The sequence below is a fragment of the Teleopsis dalmanni genome, chromosome 2, assembly GCF_002237135.1.
Source record: "Teleopsis dalmanni isolate 2A chromosome 2, ASM223713v2, whole genome shotgun sequence".
In the NCBI taxonomy this organism is placed as follows: domain Eukaryota; kingdom Metazoa; phylum Arthropoda; class Insecta; order Diptera; family Diopsidae; genus Teleopsis; species Teleopsis dalmanni.
The window spans coordinates 94822899-94847208 of NC_051847.1; the positions used below are offsets into that span (position 1 = coordinate 94822899).

The 24310-nt window shown below is 26.0% G+C and overlaps 2 protein-coding genes and 1 pseudogene across 2 annotated transcripts; all 3 read right to left on the reverse strand.

The window, feature by feature from the left end:
* Window positions 1–5872: 5872 nt before the first annotated feature.
* LOC119679851 (zinc finger protein ZIC 2-like) lies at window positions 5873–14433 on the reverse strand. Its single transcript, XM_038092421.1, has 3 exons — window positions 13495–14433; window positions 11889–12045; window positions 5873–5915 (listed from the first exon to the last, which is right to left on the reverse strand). Exon 1 carries the CDS (start codon window positions 14235–14237, stop codon window positions 13506–13508), a length of 732 nt encoding a protein of 243 aa, XP_037948349.1. The 5' UTR covers window positions 14238–14433; the 3' UTR covers window positions 5873–5915; window positions 11889–12045; window positions 13495–13505.
* Window positions 14434–15391: 958 nt separating this feature from the next.
* Window positions 15392–16174, reverse strand: LOC119675102 (zinc finger protein mnm-2-like). The gene is made up of 2 exons (XM_038086289.1): window positions 16170–16174; window positions 15392–15873 (listed from the first exon to the last, which is right to left on the reverse strand). Exons 1-2 carry the CDS (start codon window positions 16172–16174, stop codon window positions 15492–15494), a joined length of 387 nt encoding a protein of 128 aa, XP_037942217.1. The 3' UTR covers window positions 15392–15491.
* A 932-nt stretch (window positions 16175–17106) lies between these two features.
* Window positions 17107–22725, reverse strand: LOC119675103 (annotated as a pseudogene).
* Between the last annotated feature and the right edge of the window lie 1585 nt (window positions 22726–24310).

Sequence of the window (24310 nt, forward strand, 5' to 3'; positions counted from 1 at the left end):
TGTAATGGCACTCGAGTTTAACGATTTTTTTTTTCGTTTTTTATATTTAGTTTCTTATTTAATTAAAAACATACTATCTTTTTAGTTTCATATTATTCAACAATTTACATATTTTATTTAACAATTTTTTTTTGAAAATAATTTGTTACTACAAAAGTAGATGACTAAAGTTTTTTTTTATTAATTAATGAGGTTGGTTTTTTATGTGATTTTGCTTTGTGTATGATTACATGTGTTTTCAGTTTTTTTTTTTTTGATTTTTTATTTGTTCTAATGAGTATTTAAACATACAGGGTGGAAAACTTGAATAGTCGCAATTTTACTTAAGCTTTTTTTTTTAAAAAAAATCGTCATACATATTAAATATCAGTGTACTAGTTTTGATGGGTAAAACTTCATTCCTGACACTGTGTTGAACTATATCTTAACTTTCGTTAATGTTACCTTAACTTTCATTAATGACTCACACACATCTTGAGTTATGTGTACCACCCCAACTAATGGTATGAAGGAAGTCTCATCCAGTATCACTACCGGTCTATGTGTGGCTTATAAACCAACCGACTTTAACTACCTATCTAACATTGAATAAAGATACATATTTATTTATTAGTCAATGGTCAAAAAAACAATTAAAAAACATAAAAATATGCATATTGTTTTCTAAATATATGATTTAAATGTGGGTCCTCTATAAAATAAGTAGTATATGTATAATAAAATGAGAATTGACTACCGTAAAACTAAAGCATTATTAATGTTACACACAATCTGTAGATTTATTTATGGTTCTGAGTATTTTGTAAAGATAAATTATAAGTGAACGAAAAATGGTTGCTTGTCATCTAAAGATATATATTGTATTTGTAAAATCTAAGAAGTCCTGAAGAACGTTGTGTAAATTTTAATCTTTTTTCTACGAAGTTCATTAACTTAATAGTGTCTAAATCATTTCTAACCCTCCTTATACGATAGGTAGATTATGTCTAATCTAATTATTAAATAAATAAGCCGTTGCAAATGAAAATCATATAGGAAGCATTATTTTGCTTTGATATTCTTATGTCTTGAGAATCAAATAATTATTCAACAGTAATTAAAATAAATTATGAAAAAACAAACATTTTTCAAATTGGAAATTAATCTTATCATATATTGAAACAAACAAATTACGAAATCGATGGGTTCTAGTAATGTCGGGATCTTAATCAGGGACCATCGTCGTCTATGGCGATCAAGCTCCGCTTATCACTTGCAGTGGAATTGTCATTGCTTCTGTCGTAAATAATTAAATTGAAAGCTTTTGATATGACATACCAAATATAATATTTATTGTTTTCAGTTTAGTAATGAAAATAAATCCATTTATATAATAATAATCAAATTAATTAAGAAAGCAATTATACATATTAAGAAAATGTTTGAATTGCCCAAAGGTATCAAAGTTGACACTAATGCCAAAGGTTCGAAGTGGTTTTTAAACCTTTCAGTTTTTTATACAGTAACACAATGGACCAATAAGCCTAAGTGAATCCTAAATATAGCCGGTATAACTTAACCTAACCTAGGTATTTATGACAACTAGTATACATTGTTGTCGTCTGTTAAATTATGAAATTGAATGAATTTAGTTAATTAAAAAGAATTTTTGAGGTAAATACTTTAATTTTATTTCAAGAATTCAGATTTTCCGTAATGAAAAATATATAAGTAGATAATTGTGACACCTTGATGTATTTCAAAAATTCCTAGATTTAATTACAGAAATCTTTTGATTAGGTTTTAAAATTCTTGACTGAGATATATCTTCAATACAAAATATTGGAATGAATATGTAAATGTTTATGTGAGAAAAAAAAACTATTGAGTTTTTTACTGGTGGCAATACACTATTATTGTATTAAGAAAATATTTCATTTAATGTAAATATAATATTATATGAAATAAAGAAAAAAAATAATTGTTTTATAATTGATTAGACATAACCTATACATAACCCTCCCCTTTTCACAGGCAATGAAATGGAATTAACAATTTCATCGACACATATGTATTTTCAATTCATTTATGATTTATGTGAGTTTAGATCTTTGCAAAAAAAATTATTATTCAATTCGATATATTGTAATTTAAGAAACAAATTAATTGACGTAGTGGTGCTTGCTTACCTTGTAAATTTATAATTCATGCACTTACTGCTGGTGGCATAATTTACACCCTGTATCATTTAATTACTTCAGGTCAACACGTTTTTACCATGTAACTGAACACATTTTAAAATTATAATTGATTTTATTGTATTATATTGTATATTGTATTATATTGTATATTGTATATTCAATATTGTAATTTGTAATTTCTATTTTATAATCTGTGTAATAAAATGTTTTTGAATATTTTCTGATTATAATTTCTGTTGGTTTTAAGTTAAGAAGGGATCAAGTATAGATCAGGGTTTAAAGCTTTTGAGATGTTGTTAATTACATTTATTTGTCGTAGTGTTTAATTTCAATATTATTAACTAGTCGCTGTAACATCTTTTTAAAAATTTCTTTCACTTAAGAAAATACGAACACTTTAAATATAAATAACTCCATTTGCTCATTATATATAAACTTTTCTAAAAACAATATCAAATATGCAACATTTTAATATATATTTTTAACATCATTAATCATTAATGAATACGATTTTCAACACTTCACATAATTATTATTCACTTTATGTATATTTTTTTATTTATATTTATTTATGTGTATATATACATAGATATAATTTTATCCCTTTGTCAAATTTTTATAAATATTTGGCAACAAATAAACACAGTACGTTATGGTTTTATTTAAAATATTCATTTTCATTTATAAACAAATTCATGAATTTCATTTATTATTATTTATTTATGTTTTCTTATAGAAAATAATTATTTAAACGTTTCCTAAAATTACGTAGTTTGGTTAGTTGACTAAATTTGTTTACGTTATTTGAACAAAATTTGTATTTAGCTTCTTGATTCGTTACTCCTTTTCAACTAAAACTTCATAAAGATTTTATTTTATTAATTATTCACTGACTTTTGTTTGTTTTAACTTTTAATATTTTTTTATAACTACTATTATATTTAAAATATTTTTTTTTATTTATATTGTAAGTATATATGATGTGGCATCCAATAAATTCGTTTTGTTGTAGTTGTTTTATTATTGTTTTTGTTTTGTTTTTAGTTTTCGCAATATTTTAACATATTCGATCGAATATATCGAAAATGTTGTCATAAAATTTGATGTTATATACTTTATATATATATTTACCATTTACCTACTACTTTTCATTATCATTTCTCTATGTTTTTTGAATTGTTCTCTGAATTTTTATAATTCATCATTCATTGCAATTTTAAATTTCTTGGTGTATTGTTCCTACTATTTCTATTTTATTTTGAAGAAAACATTATCTCATAAGTAATATTTAACACAAACACCAGATTCCAAGTGTCGTTTTAGGTGGGAGCTCTGAGAAAATGCTTTACCACACATTAGGCAACGAAATTTTTTCTGTCCACCACATTCATATCTGAAAATACATTAAACACATTTTAAATAATCTAATTATTGCATTTTAATCAATTAATATATAAAAGTGTATAACACAATCTAATAACCTATGAACTCTTATATATATATATAATACATTATACACATACATTACATTTTAAAATATTATATAATATATCATACGTATTCTAATATATATTATAAGTAATTCTCAATATAAATTTAAATACAATGTATAATATATTATACATAATATAATATATGTAAAACACATTATATATTATATATATATTATATATATATTATATAAAATATTATATATAAATAAAAAATATTAAATATATGAATATAGAAATATATAATAGATATATAAAATATATAATATATAAAATATATATAATATATAAAATATATATAATATAAAAGAGGTTTCCGGTTTAAATATAATTTTTTTCCGGTTTAACTTAGAGATAACACCAGTGAAAGTACCCAGCGCATTGATTTAACACGTACGTTATTTTTCCTCTGACATTTAACCCAAGCACACACAATTTGAGTTTATCAAAGACTATCGTATTTGTGTTATCGACCATTGAATTTTGTTTATGGATCAGTCACACATTGCTTTTCTTATTGCATTAAAATAAAAAGGCAGAATACCACCATTTGATGGTAAAAACATACCGTGAACACGCCACTATCGATTAGAACGTGTGAGACATGGTTCCGATCATTTAAAAGTGTTGATTTCTATGTGAAAGACGGTTAACGCTCTGATATTGGATGATGACCTAACTCAAACTCAACAAAATTTGACAAAAACATTAAATGTATCACAAGAAACAGTCAGTAGACGTTTTATAAGCAATGAGGAAGATCAATAAACTGGGTAATTAATAGGTCCCACATTTTTTGTATCGAATTCTGACGGGTGACGAAAAATGGATTTATTTTAAAAACTCAAAGTAGTTTTTTTCTGCTAAGGCCGAATCGCTTTGGCAAAAAAAGACCTTGCTTTGGTCTGATGTGACCAAACCTTTAATGCACAACGCTTTCGCAAATAAATGATTAATTTAAATCACACATTAATCGAAAGACTATCACAATGAGCCAGTAGACATGACGAAGTGATTTTATTATACCACGTTGCGCCGCCTCACACAGTATATTCAGTGAAAGACAGTTTGAAATCGTTTGGATGGGTTTCCCTTAAAAATTACGTGTTTTAGATTCAATATATAACTTCTAACAAACTCTGTTAAATATTACTATAATTTTTGTAAATTCTCAGAATATTATGAAATCAATTAATTCATTTTTCACAAATTTTATACAGCCCATGGAGTTTGTTCCTTATACAATAACTATTTCCTCTAACCGCTACTAAGACCCGATACAACTTGTAAACAATAACATGTGCCAATCACTATAATCGTTGGTCACTTAGCAAGCAGTTTCAGTTGTAAAGTTCTACCGCCCAAAGGCAACTGATTAGGTTTGATTAATTGAAATCAGCTTTCAATTAAAGTAAAAACTAAAATTCCATATCTCTAGTTGTTAAGTTTCACTAACTAACTAAATAACATAATTTAATTTTAATCTTCAATTTATTTTTTAATATCTAAAGAGGTTTCGAAAAGTAGTGAAATACAACAACATTTTATTTTACTTTCTTTTAAGGTTTTATTTATAATATTTATTAATTTCACATTTAACCTCTTATAGAAGTTTATAGTTTTAAACGGGCTTTTACAATATAGTTCTTCAAACCTAAATAAGTTTAACTTTTAGGTCTTACTGTTTGATAAGATAGATGAAGACTACCATAACTCCGTATTTGTAAATTTATTAAAAAATTATGGGATGTTCTATAAATAACACATAACACATCATGTAATATAAGAGTAGAACAGAAATTGATATATTTCAAGTGAGCACACAACTAGTCACTCAAAGGCAAGGATTAAGGTACTAAGAGATATTAACTTAAACGAATCATTCAATGTTATTAAACTTAGTTTATCTATAAAAGCTTGAAGGGAAAATTTTATATTATAAAAGTAAAGTAGTAATATAATAATACGAAATAAAACTCGCTATTATAAGTATTGATTACATGTTTTAATATCTTTGATATACAGAAAGTTGTTGAAACTTACCTGATATGTCGCTGTAATGAACTAGCATCCTTATAACTTTTTAAGCAATTGAATCTCGGGCACTGATAACGTCCATCAGGATTGATAAATTTAAATAAATCGGAAAATTTAAGTTCATACCAATAGTCGCGTATTAAGGATTGTGGAGGCAACGGTGGCGGTGTTTGCGAAGAGGTTGTTGTAGATGAACTCGTTGGACAGCCTTTATTTTATGTAGCAATGGTTGAAAAGTTTTAAATGAAAATTGGAAAAATTGAAAAAAAATAAATTTAAACAATGTTGTCGTTGATATATAGAATAACTAACGTAATAATATATATAATATAAAACTTAGAAAACTAACATTAAAAATACTTATTATTTTATTTATTAGATGTTTTGTAAATAAGAAAACGAAAGCAAAAACTAATTGTTTAGCAAAAAACAATAGCAGCTTACTTTATAAGTTCATTTAGTATATTCGGAAGAGTTATATTTATGAATAAAATAAGATTGTTATATGAGGAAACTAATTTATATATAGAAATGTTTTTTTTTTAATAAATAAATTATAAGAAATTAGTAAAAAAAATTATATTTACAGTTATTTTTTGTTTTTAGTGTATTTTTTTGCATTAAATTGGCGCAGTTTTTAATGAGATACAGGGTGGAGATGTAGCTGAACTGATCAGATCTGTACTCGCGGTTGTGGTAGACGAGGTGGTTGTGGTTTGATGATGATTGTGATGGTGGTCATGATCAAATGATGCAAAGCGTTTACAGGGTGATACTTGTTTGATGTACATGACAGACAGTTGTTATTTGTTTGACTTTGAAAACATATCAATTTTTAACGCCTGAATTGGAGCTGTAAATATCTTTATAAAAAAATTGATATATAAAAAAATAAAAATTTAAAAAAAAAATTAAAAACAAAAAAAAAACTATGCACAAAATAACTAATATTTTTATTATTGAATTAAAAAACTATTCACTTTTGTTTGAATGCATATGTTCAATTTTACATCTTTATTTAAGTACAAAAATATATAGTATAAAAAATAGCATATATGACATAGTTAATAAAACGTTGTTTTTTTTTTAATTAATATATATAAATATATACGTGTATCTTGAATAAAAATTTATTTTGTTTGTATGTTTTTGGTTTTGTTTGTTGATTTAAATTTGTAGAATTTGTTAGTCATATTTGTTAAATATAGGCGCATATAAAAAAATATAACATTGTTAAAATGTTAGAATCCAATATCAGGATATTATTTTTAACTGATTTTTAAAAATATTGTTGGCAAAACTTCAACTTCAACATTATTATAATAAAAAATTCGTTAAACACTTTAACAATGTCTTCGCAAGGTTTTGTTATTTTTTGTAAAAAGAGTTCATTTCATACATTATATTATAGATATCATGTATATCAATATAAATATAGCACAATAAAATTATGTAAAATTTCTATTAAAATATATATTCTGTATTAATTATATTTCCTTATACATTAAAAAATGTTTGTATTTGTATAGTAAGTTGTACTGTATTTTAATTTATATGTACTTTTGGTATTTTTATTATTATTTAAAGAGCTAATTTTAGTTGCTTAGTTTAAAAATATTATTTCCTTTTTCTTTGTTAAGAGCACGGAGTTGCGATAAGTATCTTTCATTAGTGTTATTAGTATTTGTTGCTTTCGAGGAACTTACGATGTTACAAACTTTATAAATTTAGTAGATATCAGTTTTAAATTTTGTGTTTCATAATATATATCAGTATTATCAAATTAGATTAAAAATGTTTAGTTAAAAATAATATTAACCTATTTTGTAAATATTAGAATTATTTATTATATATTCTTTGATTAAAGATACTACTGAATGGAAAATAGTGTTCTAAGCAATTGCTGTAAATACATATTTTTAATAATTTTAAATAATTTTTTTTTTACGTATGCCTTTCTTTTATTTTAATGACTTCTTTAGCTCCTAAATCACCAGAATCAGTAAAAATAGATATTTATTAGAAAATTACATTTAACTTAGAATATACATAGCACTTAACGTGTACGATAAGTAAATAAGCTGGCATATTTTTTAATAACTAAAAATAAATAACTAAAATGCAAATATTATAATAAATAAATAAATAAATTTGCACACATCAAAATAAATAAATTTGCACACATCAAAATAAATAAATTTGCATATATAATAAAAAAAAAATTACAAAGATATTCAAATAAATAGAAATATATTAAAATTACAAAGATAATCAAATAAATAAAAATATAATCGAAAAAATAAAAATATCATCACATCAATAATAATATAACCAAATAAAATAAGTATATATAATTAAATAAATTCAACAAATATATATATATATATATATATTAATTAATATATATGTAAATATAATTAATATATATATAGATATAATTAATATATATATAAATATAATTAATACATATTTATATATGTATATATATATATAAATACATTATTATATATATATATAAATACAATTATGTATGTATATATATACATATAATTATTATATATATATATATATATATATAAATATAATTATTTTATATATATATAAATACTATTAATATATATGTGTATAAATATAATTAATATATAGTTCATTTTGTTAGATAACAAATAAAACTACTTTTTTATCATTCCAACCAGACGTTGATTTTTGTCAATATCATATTTAATCAAATATATATAAATACAACCAAATAAATCTAAATATAATTAAATAAATGTAAACAAATAATCAAAATATAAATATAATATAGTATAAAACAAGAATACATTGCGCATTTGAATAAATTATATTCATCAGTACATATTTTAACGATTATTAATTGAAGTCACAATCTTCTGTTATATTTTTTTTTTTTTAATTAAAAACATATCTACCAGTACATACATACTGACATCACAATCTAATATAATTGTAGTAAATTAAGGATATAAAATATTAAAAGTAATTAACAGAAAAACAAAAAATATTAAATGTAACAATATTTTCAACATAAAATATTAAATAAAAATTATAATTAAATATTAAGAACTTTAATAAAAGTATGACTGACTAGACCTGTGCCTAATAAGGTAATAATAATATATATATGTATATCATTTATATTTGGTTTAGGAATGTATAGTTTTTATATTTAAATATTCTATAAATTAATGTCAGCTTATTTATTAATAGTATCTTTTTTTTATAAATGCATATAAATAGTTTTTTTTTAATTATATGTTAACAACATATATAATATGTTATTTCATTTTAAATATTTATAATAAATTATATATTGTAAAAGATAATTCTTAATGCTCGCTTTTAAGTAGTAGTAGTACTGAATTTTATGCGTGTAAAATATGTTTTCTTCAAGTTAAAAATATTATTTATTTATATGAATTAATAAATGAATTAATATTCACACAAACATATTTTAAATGTTAGCAGTTTTTTAGAAAAAATGAGTTGTTTTTATAAAAAAAAACCGTGTATGTTTAGGGAAATTAACTCAAAAGCGATCTATCCATATATGTATATATATCTATATATATTTTTATCGGATTCATTTCCCAGGCTCAGTGTTTCATTTTAGTAAAGAAAAACTGAGTCATTAATTTGTGGAGCAACATTTTCCACTACGGTATATATCAAAATATATAATTAACATAAAAATCAACAACAACAACAAAGTAGACGCGTCATCTGGCACGTTTTATAATTTTCTACTTATAGTTTTTTTTTTTTGTTAGAAAATAAAAACAAATTTTATACATTGTTTGACGGAATGGAATTTTTTAGCATATTTTGCATGAATTAGTTTTTTAGTTTCTTAGTAGAAGAAGTTTATGCAAATTTTATGCTCACCATTTTTATTCAAAATTAACATAAAATGTTGAACCTTTGTAAATATATTAATAATATGCACACGATATGCAATAATTAAAATGAGCAGAAAAATTTTAAATTTAACGTTGTCAAGATATTGAGAAAGTGTGTGTAGTGTATTATGTATTATTCGAGCACAATAAATAGCGCAGTCGAGCTACTTTTCTGCGATTAGATACAAAACAATTGTAGGAAACGAGCATTAAAATTAGGACAGAGCTTTTACAAAATAAGTAGTAATACATTTTAAGCATTAGAATACATTTTAAGCATATTAATAATATAATTTAGTTGAATAAATTGAATATCTGGCTTACATATTATTACTAAAGCATATAATAAAAGTAATTTTATTTCACAAAATTTTTTCACTTTATATTTAATAAAAATGTTAAAAATTCAATTTGTTTTTTTAGTATACGAAGAATATATGAATCTGATATGGATTAATGTGTGTGCGTGTGTGAGTAAAGATGTATGTAAGTAAATGCGAATATGTAAAATTTATAATGACATGACGACATGAATATGAAAACTTATACCGGAGGAACAATATTTAAGAGCTAACGTTAAAAGAAACGTCGATTTTTTTTTCATTCAATATGTGTTAATTAACAAAGTATTAATCACACTTGATACTACACACATCACACACTACACTAACCATAGACAGTAATTCAACGGTTAGTTCCCCTGTACTAAAGTGGAACCAAACTTATATCCTTAAGCCGTTTCCATTTTAGTCTGCAATGTGTGTTGCATCTTCACTGCCAATGGCATGAATTCTCTTTGCATTTTGGCAAAATGAGTTTTTATATGTTTGGTTAAATTGTCACTGCGTTTAGCAGCGTAATTGCATGAGGGGCATTGGAATATTGGACGTTCCGTGGTGAAACGGCACTCGAAACGGCGGTGACGACTTAAACTTTTTCGAGTTTTGTATGACTTTCCGCATTGATCACACGAGTGTTGATACCAAGTTATTAAAAATCCTGCAAACAAATATCGACGGCGCAAGTACACGAGATACGATGGAAGATAAGAAAAAAAAAGTAGAAAAAGAAACAAATTACAATATGATTATGAGCGATGGATAGATAGATGAGAGTAAAAGGACGTATTCAGTATTTTGTTCGTATTCTTATGTTCTTATGTTCTTATGTTGACATGAACATTATGGAAATAAAAAGTAATGTGAGTTGAAGATAATACATACAATTCAATACAACTTAAAATTAATAAATCAATAGATCAATACATTATATTAATAACCAAAAGTGCATTTTACTTAAATCAAAAAACGCATACGCATAATAAAAACTTAAAAAAACTTAATTACATTTTATAATTAATTTCAAATATATAATATATCACACTACTTAATGTAAAACTATCAATTAAACATAAATTAAAATAAAATAAATAATTCTACAATATGCAGAAAAAAAAATGTATACGTAAAATGGTAACGAAATACAAATAAATATATATAGTTGACGAGAAATGCTAATATAGGAATATCACCACGATGCTGTTTAAAAATACTTAATACAAATATAAAAAAAAAGTGACTTGATAAACGCTGGAAAACAAAGTTATAAAAATTACAACATTTGTCATTACTTAAAATTTTTAATATCAGTTTAGAAAAGTAAACTTTTCATATTCGTATAAATAAATAGGTGAGTAGTGTATTTTTATATCTTTAAGATACCTGAAATATTCAAAACATATTTATAGTTTGTTTAACCCTCAAACGAAGGTGTATTTTATATATTTAATTTGTTTTCTTTTTTTTTTGTATATAACATTTACAATTTTCATATAAATATATATATGATTTATTAAAATTATATATAGAAAGCGACAGCAACAAAATAAAAAATACAGCATTTTAAAGCACAGAATTAACATATAAAATAATAATAAACACACATCACGTTTAATGTATAAATACATTTAATACACTTTGTGTTTTAAATAATTTATAATAGTTATAGTAAAAATCAGTTATAATCGTCAGTCAACATAGTTTTTTTTCAGTAACACAGATGTCTGGCACTTAGTTGTGTTCAGTTTGTCAACGTTAGGTCAGGTGGGTCAAGTGTATATAGTTAACGTTTGTGGTTTAGAAATAAAAAATAATAATAATATATATATAAAAGAGGCTATGTATATATATGAACAACTGAATATACATGTTGGTAATATATATACACACATACAAAAATGTATATTTTTAAATATAATGTACTCTTTCTTGCTGTGTTATTATATATTCAATATCTGCCACCAATTGGATTTAGATTCTGAGGAAGTTGGTTTAGTTCTTGAAGAATAGTTTGTGTTGTATTACGAATTATACTAGCAACAGTAGAAGCTCTAGACGAGTAGTAGTAGTAGTAGTAAATCTAAAAGAAATTTAGTTTTAAAATAGATTAATGAGAAAGTACATATTTTAGAAACAAAAAAAATGCACGAAAAAAAAAACGTAGTAAACAGAAAATTGTTAACCAAAACCAATACAGTGAATAACGAAACAAAAAAAAATAAGTTTTCAAAAGAATGTCAACACAATGAAGGTTTCAAAACAAAAATAAAATTTTTTAAATTTTTTAAAACCGCAATATCATTGTATCTGATATGAAGTATACACGTATATATCATTTATATAAGAGATGATGCCACCATTTACACCAGAAAACACACAAAAATATATAAACAACACAAGGACTAACGCTGAAAAAAAAGAATAGAAGTTTGTTTAGATTTTTTATATTTAAATATATATATGTATATTTTTTTGTTTTTGAAATTATAATTATCAAATCAATAAATCTTTCAAATATACTTATAAATAAATGAGTATTCAGAGCCTTCATCAAAACACATATATTAATATTATTATATTAACAATTACATTCTCTATTGTAATGACATTGAAAATACATACAGTTTTACATTCATTTACGTGACATAAAGATTGTTTTAAAATTTACATTCGATTTGGTATATAAATTATTTGCTTTGTTTTATTTTTTTTTTAAAAAAACATTCTTACAATAATAAGGTAAATAAATATTTAAAAATTATTTCATTATATATTTATAATGTCCAATTCTTTTTAACTTACAAGTTTAAAAAGTAAATAAAACAGTTTTGCTCACTCTATAAATACATATTCATATATATATATATATAAATATTTTTTTTTTTTTTTGGATATTAGAATAATATATACTTAGTCTATAAATTGAAATTCGTGAATATATGGTTAATGTAAACATTTTACGTAACATTGTAATAATTGAGCTTTTTTTAAGCATTTTATTCTCTAGCTTCGATAGGTCTTTAATTTTAATAAAAACACAGCAGACTAGAACCTAGCATAGTTTTAATTTAACTATGCTAAAATTAAATGATAATTGGACAGTAAGCTCTCACACATTACTCTATTTATTAAATGCATTAAATTGGACATAAATAAAATTAAAGTTTAACTTAAACTAAAGAGATAATAAATAAGATATTAAGTGTTAATAAATAAGATATTTAAAAAATAATTTACGTTACAGGAATGTTTGGTTTACTTTTAATATGTTTGTATTATGGAGAGATCCTTTTAATTTAATGTCTACTTTTTGGTAAAAAATATTTTGCTCTATTTTTTGGTTCCCGTGTTTCATTTTTTTTTATTTTTTTGTTCTTCGCTTAAAATAAATAGCACACAATAATAATTTAAATAAAGTACATGTGATGGTGAAGTAATAAATAAAAAGTTTTAACATATATAATAATTAAAATGACCTTCACATAAACTTTAAAAATAAAAAATAATTTAAATGAAAATTGTTGCTCACTTTCTTCCAATTCAATTGTTATTACTGTACGCAAAAGGTATCGCATTCATTAGTCGTTCTTTCAGTAATGAATTTGAAAGGAGTTGCATACTAAGTTTCATTTTCCAATCCTCTTCCATCATATTCATTTGGTTTTTTGATGGTGTCAACGGTTCGGTTTTAATAGTGATCGTATCAGTGTTACCTTCTTCGCTACTGCCACTGCCACTGCCACCGCCACCGCCACCGCCACTACCGATAATATTTTGTCCATTATCATCATTTACACCGATATTTTCAATCCCAATTATTGGGCTGTCTTCTCCAACAGCAGACACTCCTGAAATTGCCGTTATGGCACCAGTCAAACCATACGTGGGCATTGGAATAACTTGTGGAATCGGTGATACACGCTTTGAATTGAGCATATTTTCATTTTCAATTGCTTCCCTCTTCAAAGAGAGATTTTCTGGACAAGGTGGACTATCGCAAGACTCTACTTTTGGACGAGCATTGTTAGAGCGTACACTGCCGCTGGTTTGTTGAGCTACTGCTTGTGGTATATTATGTTTGGATGTTAAATGTCGTACCATATGATATTTGCGCCGGAAACGTGATGGACAGAGGTCGCAACTGAAGCGTGGCGGTATACCGATACATTCATCTCGCATATGACGCTGTAGATGACGTTTGCGTAAATAACTTTTTCCGCACACAGCGCATGGAAAACGTTCATTTAAGCTGTCTGAGCTACCGATCATCATTGAAGCTTGATATCCAATTTTTATATCTAATGATTTAGATTTATTGTTGTAATGTATTGCGCGGCATGATGAATTCGAATTTGAATTATGGCATGATGAGTTATGTTAGCATAGCATTTACAATTTGACAATTTCATGTGCATATGTAATTTTGTTGTTATGGAACGAGAACAAAAATAAAAAGAAAATAAAATAAAGAAATTATAAAATAATCGATTGAAACGTAGTCATCAATAACTTGATTTAGATTTATCACTTTAAGAGTCAAGAGAATTTTTTCGTACATAATTATTTTAAATTATAAATTATATTATATTTTACTATTGTTGTTAAGGTACAAGATTTTACAACAAATTTCAATTTCAATCTTTTTACTTACTTCTATTATTACAATTATTTCTAATTAATTAATTAATTACTTCTGAATTTTAAAAGTTAAAACTTCAAAAACTTTTTAATTACAGCTAACTTAAAACTATATAGTGTCAATCAATCTATTTACATATTTCAGTTGGCAACCATATCAAAATTTTAATTAAATTAATTTATTTTAAGCATTTTATTTTATCGTTTATTTGCAATGTAGAGTAATAAATAAATAAAAATAAAATTATGATTACTATGTTACGCAAATAAACAATGTTTTTATTTCAAATCTCTATTATATTACAAAATATTTTTCTTTTATTTAAAATACAAAGAAAGAATATAGGCAGGCAATTCTTTCAATCAAAATTACAAAATAAAAATATTATCTAAAACAAATAAATCTCAGTAAAATAAAAACTAAATTTAAAATATTATAAATTACTTATTTTAATATATCTAAATAATATTTCAACATCTAAATTAAGTGCTTAGAACTTAATTACTTTTAAAAAGTTTTAAATGATTAAAAAATGTCTACGTTTTTTTTTATTTTTTTGCATTTTTTCTAATACAATGTTTTTAAAACTTATAGTTAATATTTGTAATATTTATATTAATTTGATTACACTCTATCCATAAATGGTTTATATAGCATTTTTGAAAAAAAACGCGAAATCTTTACCCTCAATGTGTTTATCAGGATAATGAAAATATATTTAAAAAAAAAAAAAAAAGAAGAAAAAATTAAATCATAACTTCAAGATTGAAATAACAAACCCAAAATACAAAGACTTGATGGATATTTTCTTAACATAAGATTTAAAAGTTATGTATGTTCCATTAGTTGACGAGTGAGTAAGTAGTTATGCATATTTACGAATTACTTCAATGGAATTTCATATCATGTAAATTCTCTACATGCTTCTTGAGTGTGCGCCTATAGTAGAAATATCTATGGCAAAAATCACACTCTTGCATCGGTAACTTCTGGCATTCAACACGTTGGTGACGGGTAAGTGTATATGTGGACCCATAAGTCTTATCACAAGTTATGCATTTCAGTTTTTTATTTAAACTAGGTGAAGAGAAACGTTGTCGTGTACGACGTTGACGTGAGCGTCGCTTTTCAGTTGGAGAAGACACACTTTTTTTCGCCTTGTCAATATGCGGAGATGATGATGATGGTATTACTAATCCAAGACGATTTAGTGCTACTGTTGCGGATACTGCTGAATAAAAAGAAAATAAGGATTTCCAAAAAAATTTTGCGCACTAACAACAAACAATATATATATACATCATATAATATATATATTTATTTGAATATTTGTATTACTTAAGTTAGCGTGGTCGATTTTATGTACCAAGTTGAAAGTAAAACATTTAAGAAATTTCATCAATAAAAATTTTAATTAAATTTAAAAATCATATATTTATACTTATAAGAAATAAATAATTAACATAGCTTGTTTAACAGAAAATATAAGATAATCGCGAAGAAATTATTTCGCTTTTCACAAATTTCACAAATAGGTATATATTGACTAACGGAAGATTATCTGCAGCATACCTATAACATATATTTTCAAGCCTAACTGCTAGCTAACGTATATTGTTTTGAGAGAACAACTCAAACGCTAATAATATTAATAATAAATTATAGTGCCGATAAAAAGAGAAGAGAAGAAAAGAAAATAAGACACGGTCGTTCATTAAAAGACTAAGTTTATACCATTTTAATAGTATTTAATGTTAATAAATTCACACACATTAATTATAATTAATATTGTAGTATTAATATTTCAAATTAAAGCTCTAAAAACTAGCCATAAATGTTTCCTCAAATTTTATAGAAACAAACAGTCTAAAAAAAATGTTCGTGTTCTTTTTTGTTTTTGTTACCCCCCCCTCGTCTCAACTCGATACGTTCGCTTTTTAAGCGAAAAATTTTCAGTTTCAGTTTTTAAAATCACATTTTCATACATATTATTTATTAGTATTATTATTTAAATTTTTATTTATTTTATATTATGGCACCTAAAAATCGGAACATTACCTATAAATTGCACTTTATAATGCAACAAATTTAAAATGAAAAAAAATTCAAAGGATCATAGAACACAAGTTATTAGCTTAGCTTATAGTTAAAAACTCAGCCTAACAACAAATAAGGATTTCTTGGCAGCAAAGAGCAAATAATATTCGCTATATATATTTATAATATAATATTTACTTTAATTATTATAATACACAGCTTAAATTTGAGTTCGAGTTGAGAGAAGTTGAATAGAGGACGACTGACTGACTGACTGAATGACTGACTGCTGTCTGACTTTGATTTGGCGAGGTATCTATATATATAAACTTTATATATAATATACAAATTGAGAATAAGATCTTGAATCTTAATACATGGTAATAATAATAAATAATAATGGAAACATTTGTGATTTTCTTTAATTAAACTTTAAGAAAAATCAAAAATAGCATTTTAAACTTAAACAAAAACTGAATTCTATTCTGTTAAACATATTTTCATTTTTTCATATTTTTTTATTATGTATTCCATGTTTTTGTCGTAAGTGCAGCTTTAAGTCGTATCTCCAGGAACATGAAAATGTACAGAAGTCGCAATGGAAATGTTTATCCTTCTTTTGAGAAGCTGCTGCTACAACGCTCGTTATCGCCGTCGCTGTCGCTGTCGCAGTGCTAAATGAATTCGATGATGAGGGACCACCACCAGCCGTAACACTATTGACAGTATTTACGACATTGCTATTGTTTTTACTGTTATTATTGCAAACATTTGTTGTAACTCCGGCCATTTTTTTTGTTAGGCTAATATTTGATTTTGTTAATTGTTGTGCTCCACCAGATCCCTGCTGACCCGAAGTGCCAGCTATAGCACCGCATTTTGCTGATACAACATTTTGCATGGCTGCTGCTGCGGCAGCTGCTTGCGGCAACAACATTGTTGAGTTTATTAAATTTGCTAATTGAAAAGAGGCCGCTGCAGATATCTGACAACTGCTGCAGTTGTTGCCACTAGTGGTGTTGGTAGTGGCGATATTTTGACTTAGAGGTGGTGGTGAGTTAGTAGTGCGTTGCCTATCTATTGGTCGTGCGTTACCACTGTTGCTACTACTACTATTACTACCGCTATGCGGACAACATTTGTACATTTTACGTATAGTAATTTCTGGTTCGAACATATCAGTGAACGAGTTGAGTGTTGGTGTGTTAGAAGAGGAGGAACCAACTGCAGATGTAACAACTGGATTTATTGTGTTTGGGTTAGTATTAACGCTGTTATTGTTGGCATTTATTGTTGTTGTTGTTGTCGTCGTTGTTGTTATTTTTGTTGTTGGCACTGTGATCGCTGGCAATGTTTTAGCTGAAGCGGCTGCGACGACGGCTGCTGCTGCCGTTGCAATGCTATACAATGTCCTCAAATCTGAAAAATTGATGATGATTTGGGATTTGACACAGTTCTATAATTAACACGATTGATTTTAAGGTTTTGTTTTTTATGATTTTTTTTTTTAAGATTTTAGCATATTGGAAAAAAAATGCCCTGCAATTTGTACTTCTCCTAATATTATAAAATAATTAATTTGTAGAATATGAGAGATAAATTTCATAATTATACGTAACATATGTAAACTATACACATTAAACCTTTTGTGCCGTTTTCCTACAGTCATTTAAGTTTTAAAGAGATTAAGTTATATATAACAAAATACACTGAAAATTCATAAACCAAAAGATTACAAAAGTTACTTGTTTTGTTTAAAATTTTGGTTATTTACCAGATTTATAAGAAAAATGAATTTTGTAAAAAAAATGTGTTTATATTATATATATTTATATATTTTAATAATCATATATATATATATATATAATACTATTAAAAATAAAGGAAATTAGTTTTAAAGGTTTTCTGAAAGGAATATAATTATAATAAAAATGTTATAAAATTGAAATATTTAACTTAAATATATAAAATAATCGAGATTTTGTTTAATATGTGAGATGTGACTGGCTGCGTGTTAAAGAGAAGAAGTAATTCATGCAATATAAAATACAAATAAAAAGAATGTTAAGCAAAATCCGCATTTGTAGTTCGCACACTTCTAAGTAATTAATGTTATTAACAAACAATTAATTTAAAACACATTGATTTAGGCTTTTGTTTAAAGTCTCGTTTTATTATTATTATAAATAATATAAATTTATGTTGTTACATTATTTTAATTATATTATAAAAATATATTGCAAAAAAGTTTTTTTTTTTTTTTCAAAAAATTGGCACAGAGTAGTAGTAGTAGTAGTTGGTGAGGGGGGATTAAAAATAAAATACTTTTTCAATATATTTTACATAAACTAAAAAGAAAATTAAATATATATATATATTATATAGATACATAAATATGATAAAATTAATTAGAAAACAGTAACATTATATACTTGTTAACTTATATTAATAGTATTTAAAAATACTTTGATTTTTACTCATTTTTGCTTCAAATGATATTTTATATCATGCAAAGCACGTTTTTTCATCTTCATATATTTAATATTAGTATAATTTAAAAGTAAACCGTATATGTATATATTGGTTAGAGTTAAATTAAATACCAATTTTTCTTACTTTACTCTTCTACTGAATTTTCTAGAAGCTTATTTATATTGCTTATTTATTTATTATTTATATTACGACTTCTTGATCTACACTGCTGCTTATCGGTAAAAATCATAAAACAAAAAAAAATGTATATACTAAAAAAAAAATAGAAAAATATTAATGGAAAAATTTTTTTTTACATTCACTTGTGTATCTATTTACAAAGCGTTAGTAGGTAATATACAAATAACATCAGACGAACAGAACAGGAATGTGCCAAAGTGGGTCTTAAAATCAACACCGCTAAAACCAAATCCATACGACGGATGGATGGATACATGCCAATAATTACCATCAGCAACAGTGTGAATGATATCAAATAGTTGAAATGTCTTAGAAGTATAGTAGCGTTAATATTCAACTTCGTTAAATTATATATGTAATTACCCATTTAGGGAAAATTTGAAAGAAAGCAATGAATTTGCTCCATAAAACGAAATCAAAATTGCCCCAATTATAATTAAATTGCAAACATTTTTATTAACACATACTCGCGACAGATCAGAATATCAGAAATCAAGACTTATAGGCGATTCCAAGAACGGCCTGGTCTACGTCCCGGAATCAAGACGACCAATTGCCATTCCAAAGAAACTACGCAGAAATTTATGACCAATAAATGCATGGTTAGTTGAGTGATAGTTCATAGGAACTTGTAAACAAAGTATAATGAAAACCATAAGTAGAAAGGAAACGGGAACGAAGATTGGTAGCTAAGCAGAAGATTACACAGCTAAGTAGTGAAAATTTAAACGGAACTAATAACTATGTTCTTACAGTACTTATCACCCGTTTATAGTATTAAATTGTTGTTACAATAATTATGTCGAAAAACAAATCCAATGAACATAATTAGTTGCTTTTATATTAAAATTTTGTTGAAGTTATATTAATTAATAAATATTCACTTATTTGTTTCAGTGTATTAAACCTGACACACACACACGCAAACGTGTATATCTTTTAGGTAACCAAGTTTTGGCGCATATACATTAATAACTGAACACTCTTTGTGAAAATTCTTATTATTCACTGACCGTTTGCCTCGAGCAGAAATATTTTCTACACCATTCCAAACATAAACAATCCAAAGTTTTGCCAGAGTTTTATATAACAGGTTAGGTTGGAGTGGCGCCCTTGATTACCAAGAAAGCCCACTTCAGCACAAATAATGGCCTGGTGTGGTATGAAAAAAAAAAAAGAAAACCTTTTACTCACAATAACGAGACTCAGTATTTTCTTTTTGAACTATAAAACTATAAACATTTTCAACAAACTACTCGCCTACAATAACCAAGTCTAGGTCATTATTTTCGCTGGAGTTTCGAAAGAACTTTGTTTTTGAGCTACAAAAACAACTACAACAACTCTAATACGAATAGTGTAGAATCATCATATTTTCTTTTAGAAAGTAATCCTATAAATCAGATTGTATGATCTATATCAACAACACAACACTTTTTTTAAGTTAAAACATTTAATTTGGCTTCCGACTGAAATAAAAAAAAAAATAAATTTTGCTAAAAGTTAAACTGAAGAAATTTAAAAAAATATTATTTAAGGTTAAAAAAAATTTGGCACTACGAAATGCACTCATTGTTTCCATTGTTTTATTAATATTTCCATATAAAAATAAACAGAAATATTAAATACTTGTATTTTCAAATAAGAATTGAGACATGAAATTCGAATGACGGCACATCGAAGTGAACTAATAGCTGAGCATTGAAGAAAGGGAACACTCAAATATTAACGTATATGGAAGAAACCAACAAGATTGTATAGCTACAAAGAAAATAATATTCTATGTGTGTGTCGTTTGCTTTCTATAACATCTTTTAATTGTCAGAAATTTACTCCATATCAATTAACTTATTTCAGGCACTATAACCTATTATGTTCAAGTTTCATCAAACACACAATTTTACTCATAGCATGTACTAATATCAGATAACGGACAGATACAAGATTAAGATATTGAAGGAACCGAAAAAGTGAACCGAAATCGGTTTCCATGCTGAACCAACCATATTCGTATCATAACACTACCACTAGATATCAAGAAGGACCCTCTAACATTAAAGCGATATTGGAATAAATAAGGATAAACATCAGAAGACACACCGTTGACAAAACATATCATTCATCGAAATCAGTTTGCATGCTACTGTACACATACTATATCCACCAACAGCAGATAAAAAAAACTGCCAAATGCATAGACAAAATTATGTCACAAAAACAGTTGAGATGACATAAAAATTAAAAAACATTTCAAGAATTATATATAATACATATATGACCCGGATATGATATGCACATAAACAATATTCTATTCAGAACCTATTCTTACTCCTTAACACAAGTGAAATGAATGATTAACTTGCAAAAATAGTGACAGAAAAGCACATATAGAAAATATTTTTATAATAAATATAAAAAAAAATATTGCAAATGTATTGAATACAATAAATAATAATGCGCGATAGTAGATTTTGCTTTCTCTCTTTCCATCAGTTATCAACAATTATAACTAAACTCATCATCTGCGCATGAGGAACTATTGCTTACTAGTACGTTATTTACTTCTGTTGTCGCCAACACTTCAGCCTGCTGTTGCTGGTGTTGATATTGTTGTTGTATTTGCAATTGTTGCATAGCTTGTTGTTGCAATTGCTGCTGAAAGTAATTTGAGTTTATGGAACTCCCAACACAATGCTCCAACTGTTGTTGCGTGGGTTGGTGGTCTGCATTATCATCATCAATATCATCAACTTTATCTAAATCAACAACTTCTTCAGATTCAATACTACTGCGCCGACGCCCTATATTTTTAACAGATTTTGTTGAAGTTGGTGATGTATTATTAGCCACTGGTATTCCTATTCCTGTTCCTGTTATTTTTCCTAAAGGTTTTATGTTTAACTTAGCGGCATTAGCTACCGCTGCACTTACGGCATCGTGTAATTGCAATTGTTGTTGTAAAATACTAGTGGTAGCTGTGTGGTGGGCTTGCATTAGTCGGTGTTGGGACGGGGACCGACGAAATAGTGAACGCATCGCTATTTCTGGATGCTTTTTGCGCACATGTTGCCGCAAATGATCAGCTCGTTTTGTCCTATGACCACAAACAGAACATACCATACTTTTTCCTTTGCCACACTCTTGGCGCAAATGACGACGCAAGGTACCATGCCGTCGATATGTTCGAAAGCATTGAGGACATGTATATTGCTCTTCGCCAAGCATACAATTATCGAAACTAAGTTGCTGATGTAGATGGTGACGATGATGATGATTCATTGTGGAAGGGGTCGTGCTGGTATGATTGGAGTTTGTGTAATCAATTGTTGTGCTTGGAGTAGTGACTAAATTGGTTATGGCCATATTGCTGTTGGTAGCTGTAATTGCAGAGGTGTTTGGGCAAGAGGACATTGTGTTGTCGTTTGCAATGAAAATATTGGAAGAGATTGGTAGATAGCCTGAAATTTGTTTTTGGTATATTTTAATTTGTTTGATTTTTTACTTTAGATCTTAAAAGGACTTAATTTTGTTTTGTATACGGAATTAAACATTTTATTTTTCATTTAATCACATAAAAGAAAACAAAGGAAATGTATTCTAATTTTTTTTTCTTATGTAAAAATTAGCAAAAGAAAATGTAGTGTATGTGTAAAGTATATATTTTTTTTTAATTTTTTAGATATGTTTGTAGTTTAGTGATGAGTGCTTGCTTGCTTGCGTTTTTGAGGACATGCCAAATTATTTGCAAATAAAGTTCATTCAAATATGCATTAAAATATTTTTGGTTATTCTTTGTTACTCTGATTTTGTTAGATTTTTGATATTTAAAGATATTTTTTAATAGTTAAAATTTATTATTATTATTTTTGATATTTCATAAATAATTACGTCTTGTTAATAATTTGTAAATTTTGTTGTAAAATAAAAAAACAAACAAATCTTAAACAGGCAAAAACAAATGCAAATATAAAATAAATTTAATTATTTTCTTGTCTTCTGCAAACATCGGTATGATTTGGTATATTCGGGACTTATATTCGAGCTTAATAAATTAGCACAAAAATTTCAATATGCAAACAAATTTTTAATTTTTGTTCATTTTGCGGTAACATGTGCGCAAAGAATCTCGACATCTTTCTCCCAAAAACAAAAAAAAAATTATTCAAAATTCCGTGTTACTGTAGTTTGTAGTTACATTAAGACTGAAAAGTTTTCGGAAATTCTCATTTAAAATTCGCGCGCTGTATATTTTTCGATATTTTAAGTTTATGTAGTTTGGCAGCACTGTCCTTAATTACTATGCCAAAAATGAGCTCGATCTGTCAGACAGTTCGTTTACGGCAGCTGTTGAAACCAGTTCACCTCAGTAGTGCGTTGCGAAATGTCTTCGACGGTCGTACGACCGTCCTGGAAGGCTTTGTACCACTCATAAACTTGAGTTTTCGATAAAACTGATTCCCCATAAGCCTTTTGTAGCATTCGCAACGATTCTGCACACGAAATTTCGTTCGAAACACAAAATTTGATGCAAACTCTTTGTTCAATATTTTTTTCCATTGTTTTTTTCGCAACGCCCTACTGAGGTGAACTGGTTTCAACAGCTGCCGTAAACGAACTGTCTGACAGATCGCGCTCATTTTTGGCATAGTAATTAAGGACAGTGCTGCCAAACTACATAAACTTAAAATATCGGAAAATATACAGCGCGCGAATTTTAAATGAGAATTTCCGAAAGCTTTTCGGTCTTATGTATATTAAAAATCGTTTGGACAACAAATAATAAATAATATATAATAATATAATATAATATATATTAATAATAACATGGGCTTTATATTAAAAATTATTAACGAACTAGATTCGCTCGACAACACACATTAAACGTGTTTTAATATAAAAATGTGTCAGCTTGGATATTGCTTCATATGAAATATATATATGAAATATATAATAAAAATATGTAGTGTGTTTATGTATATTTTAGAAATATCTATAT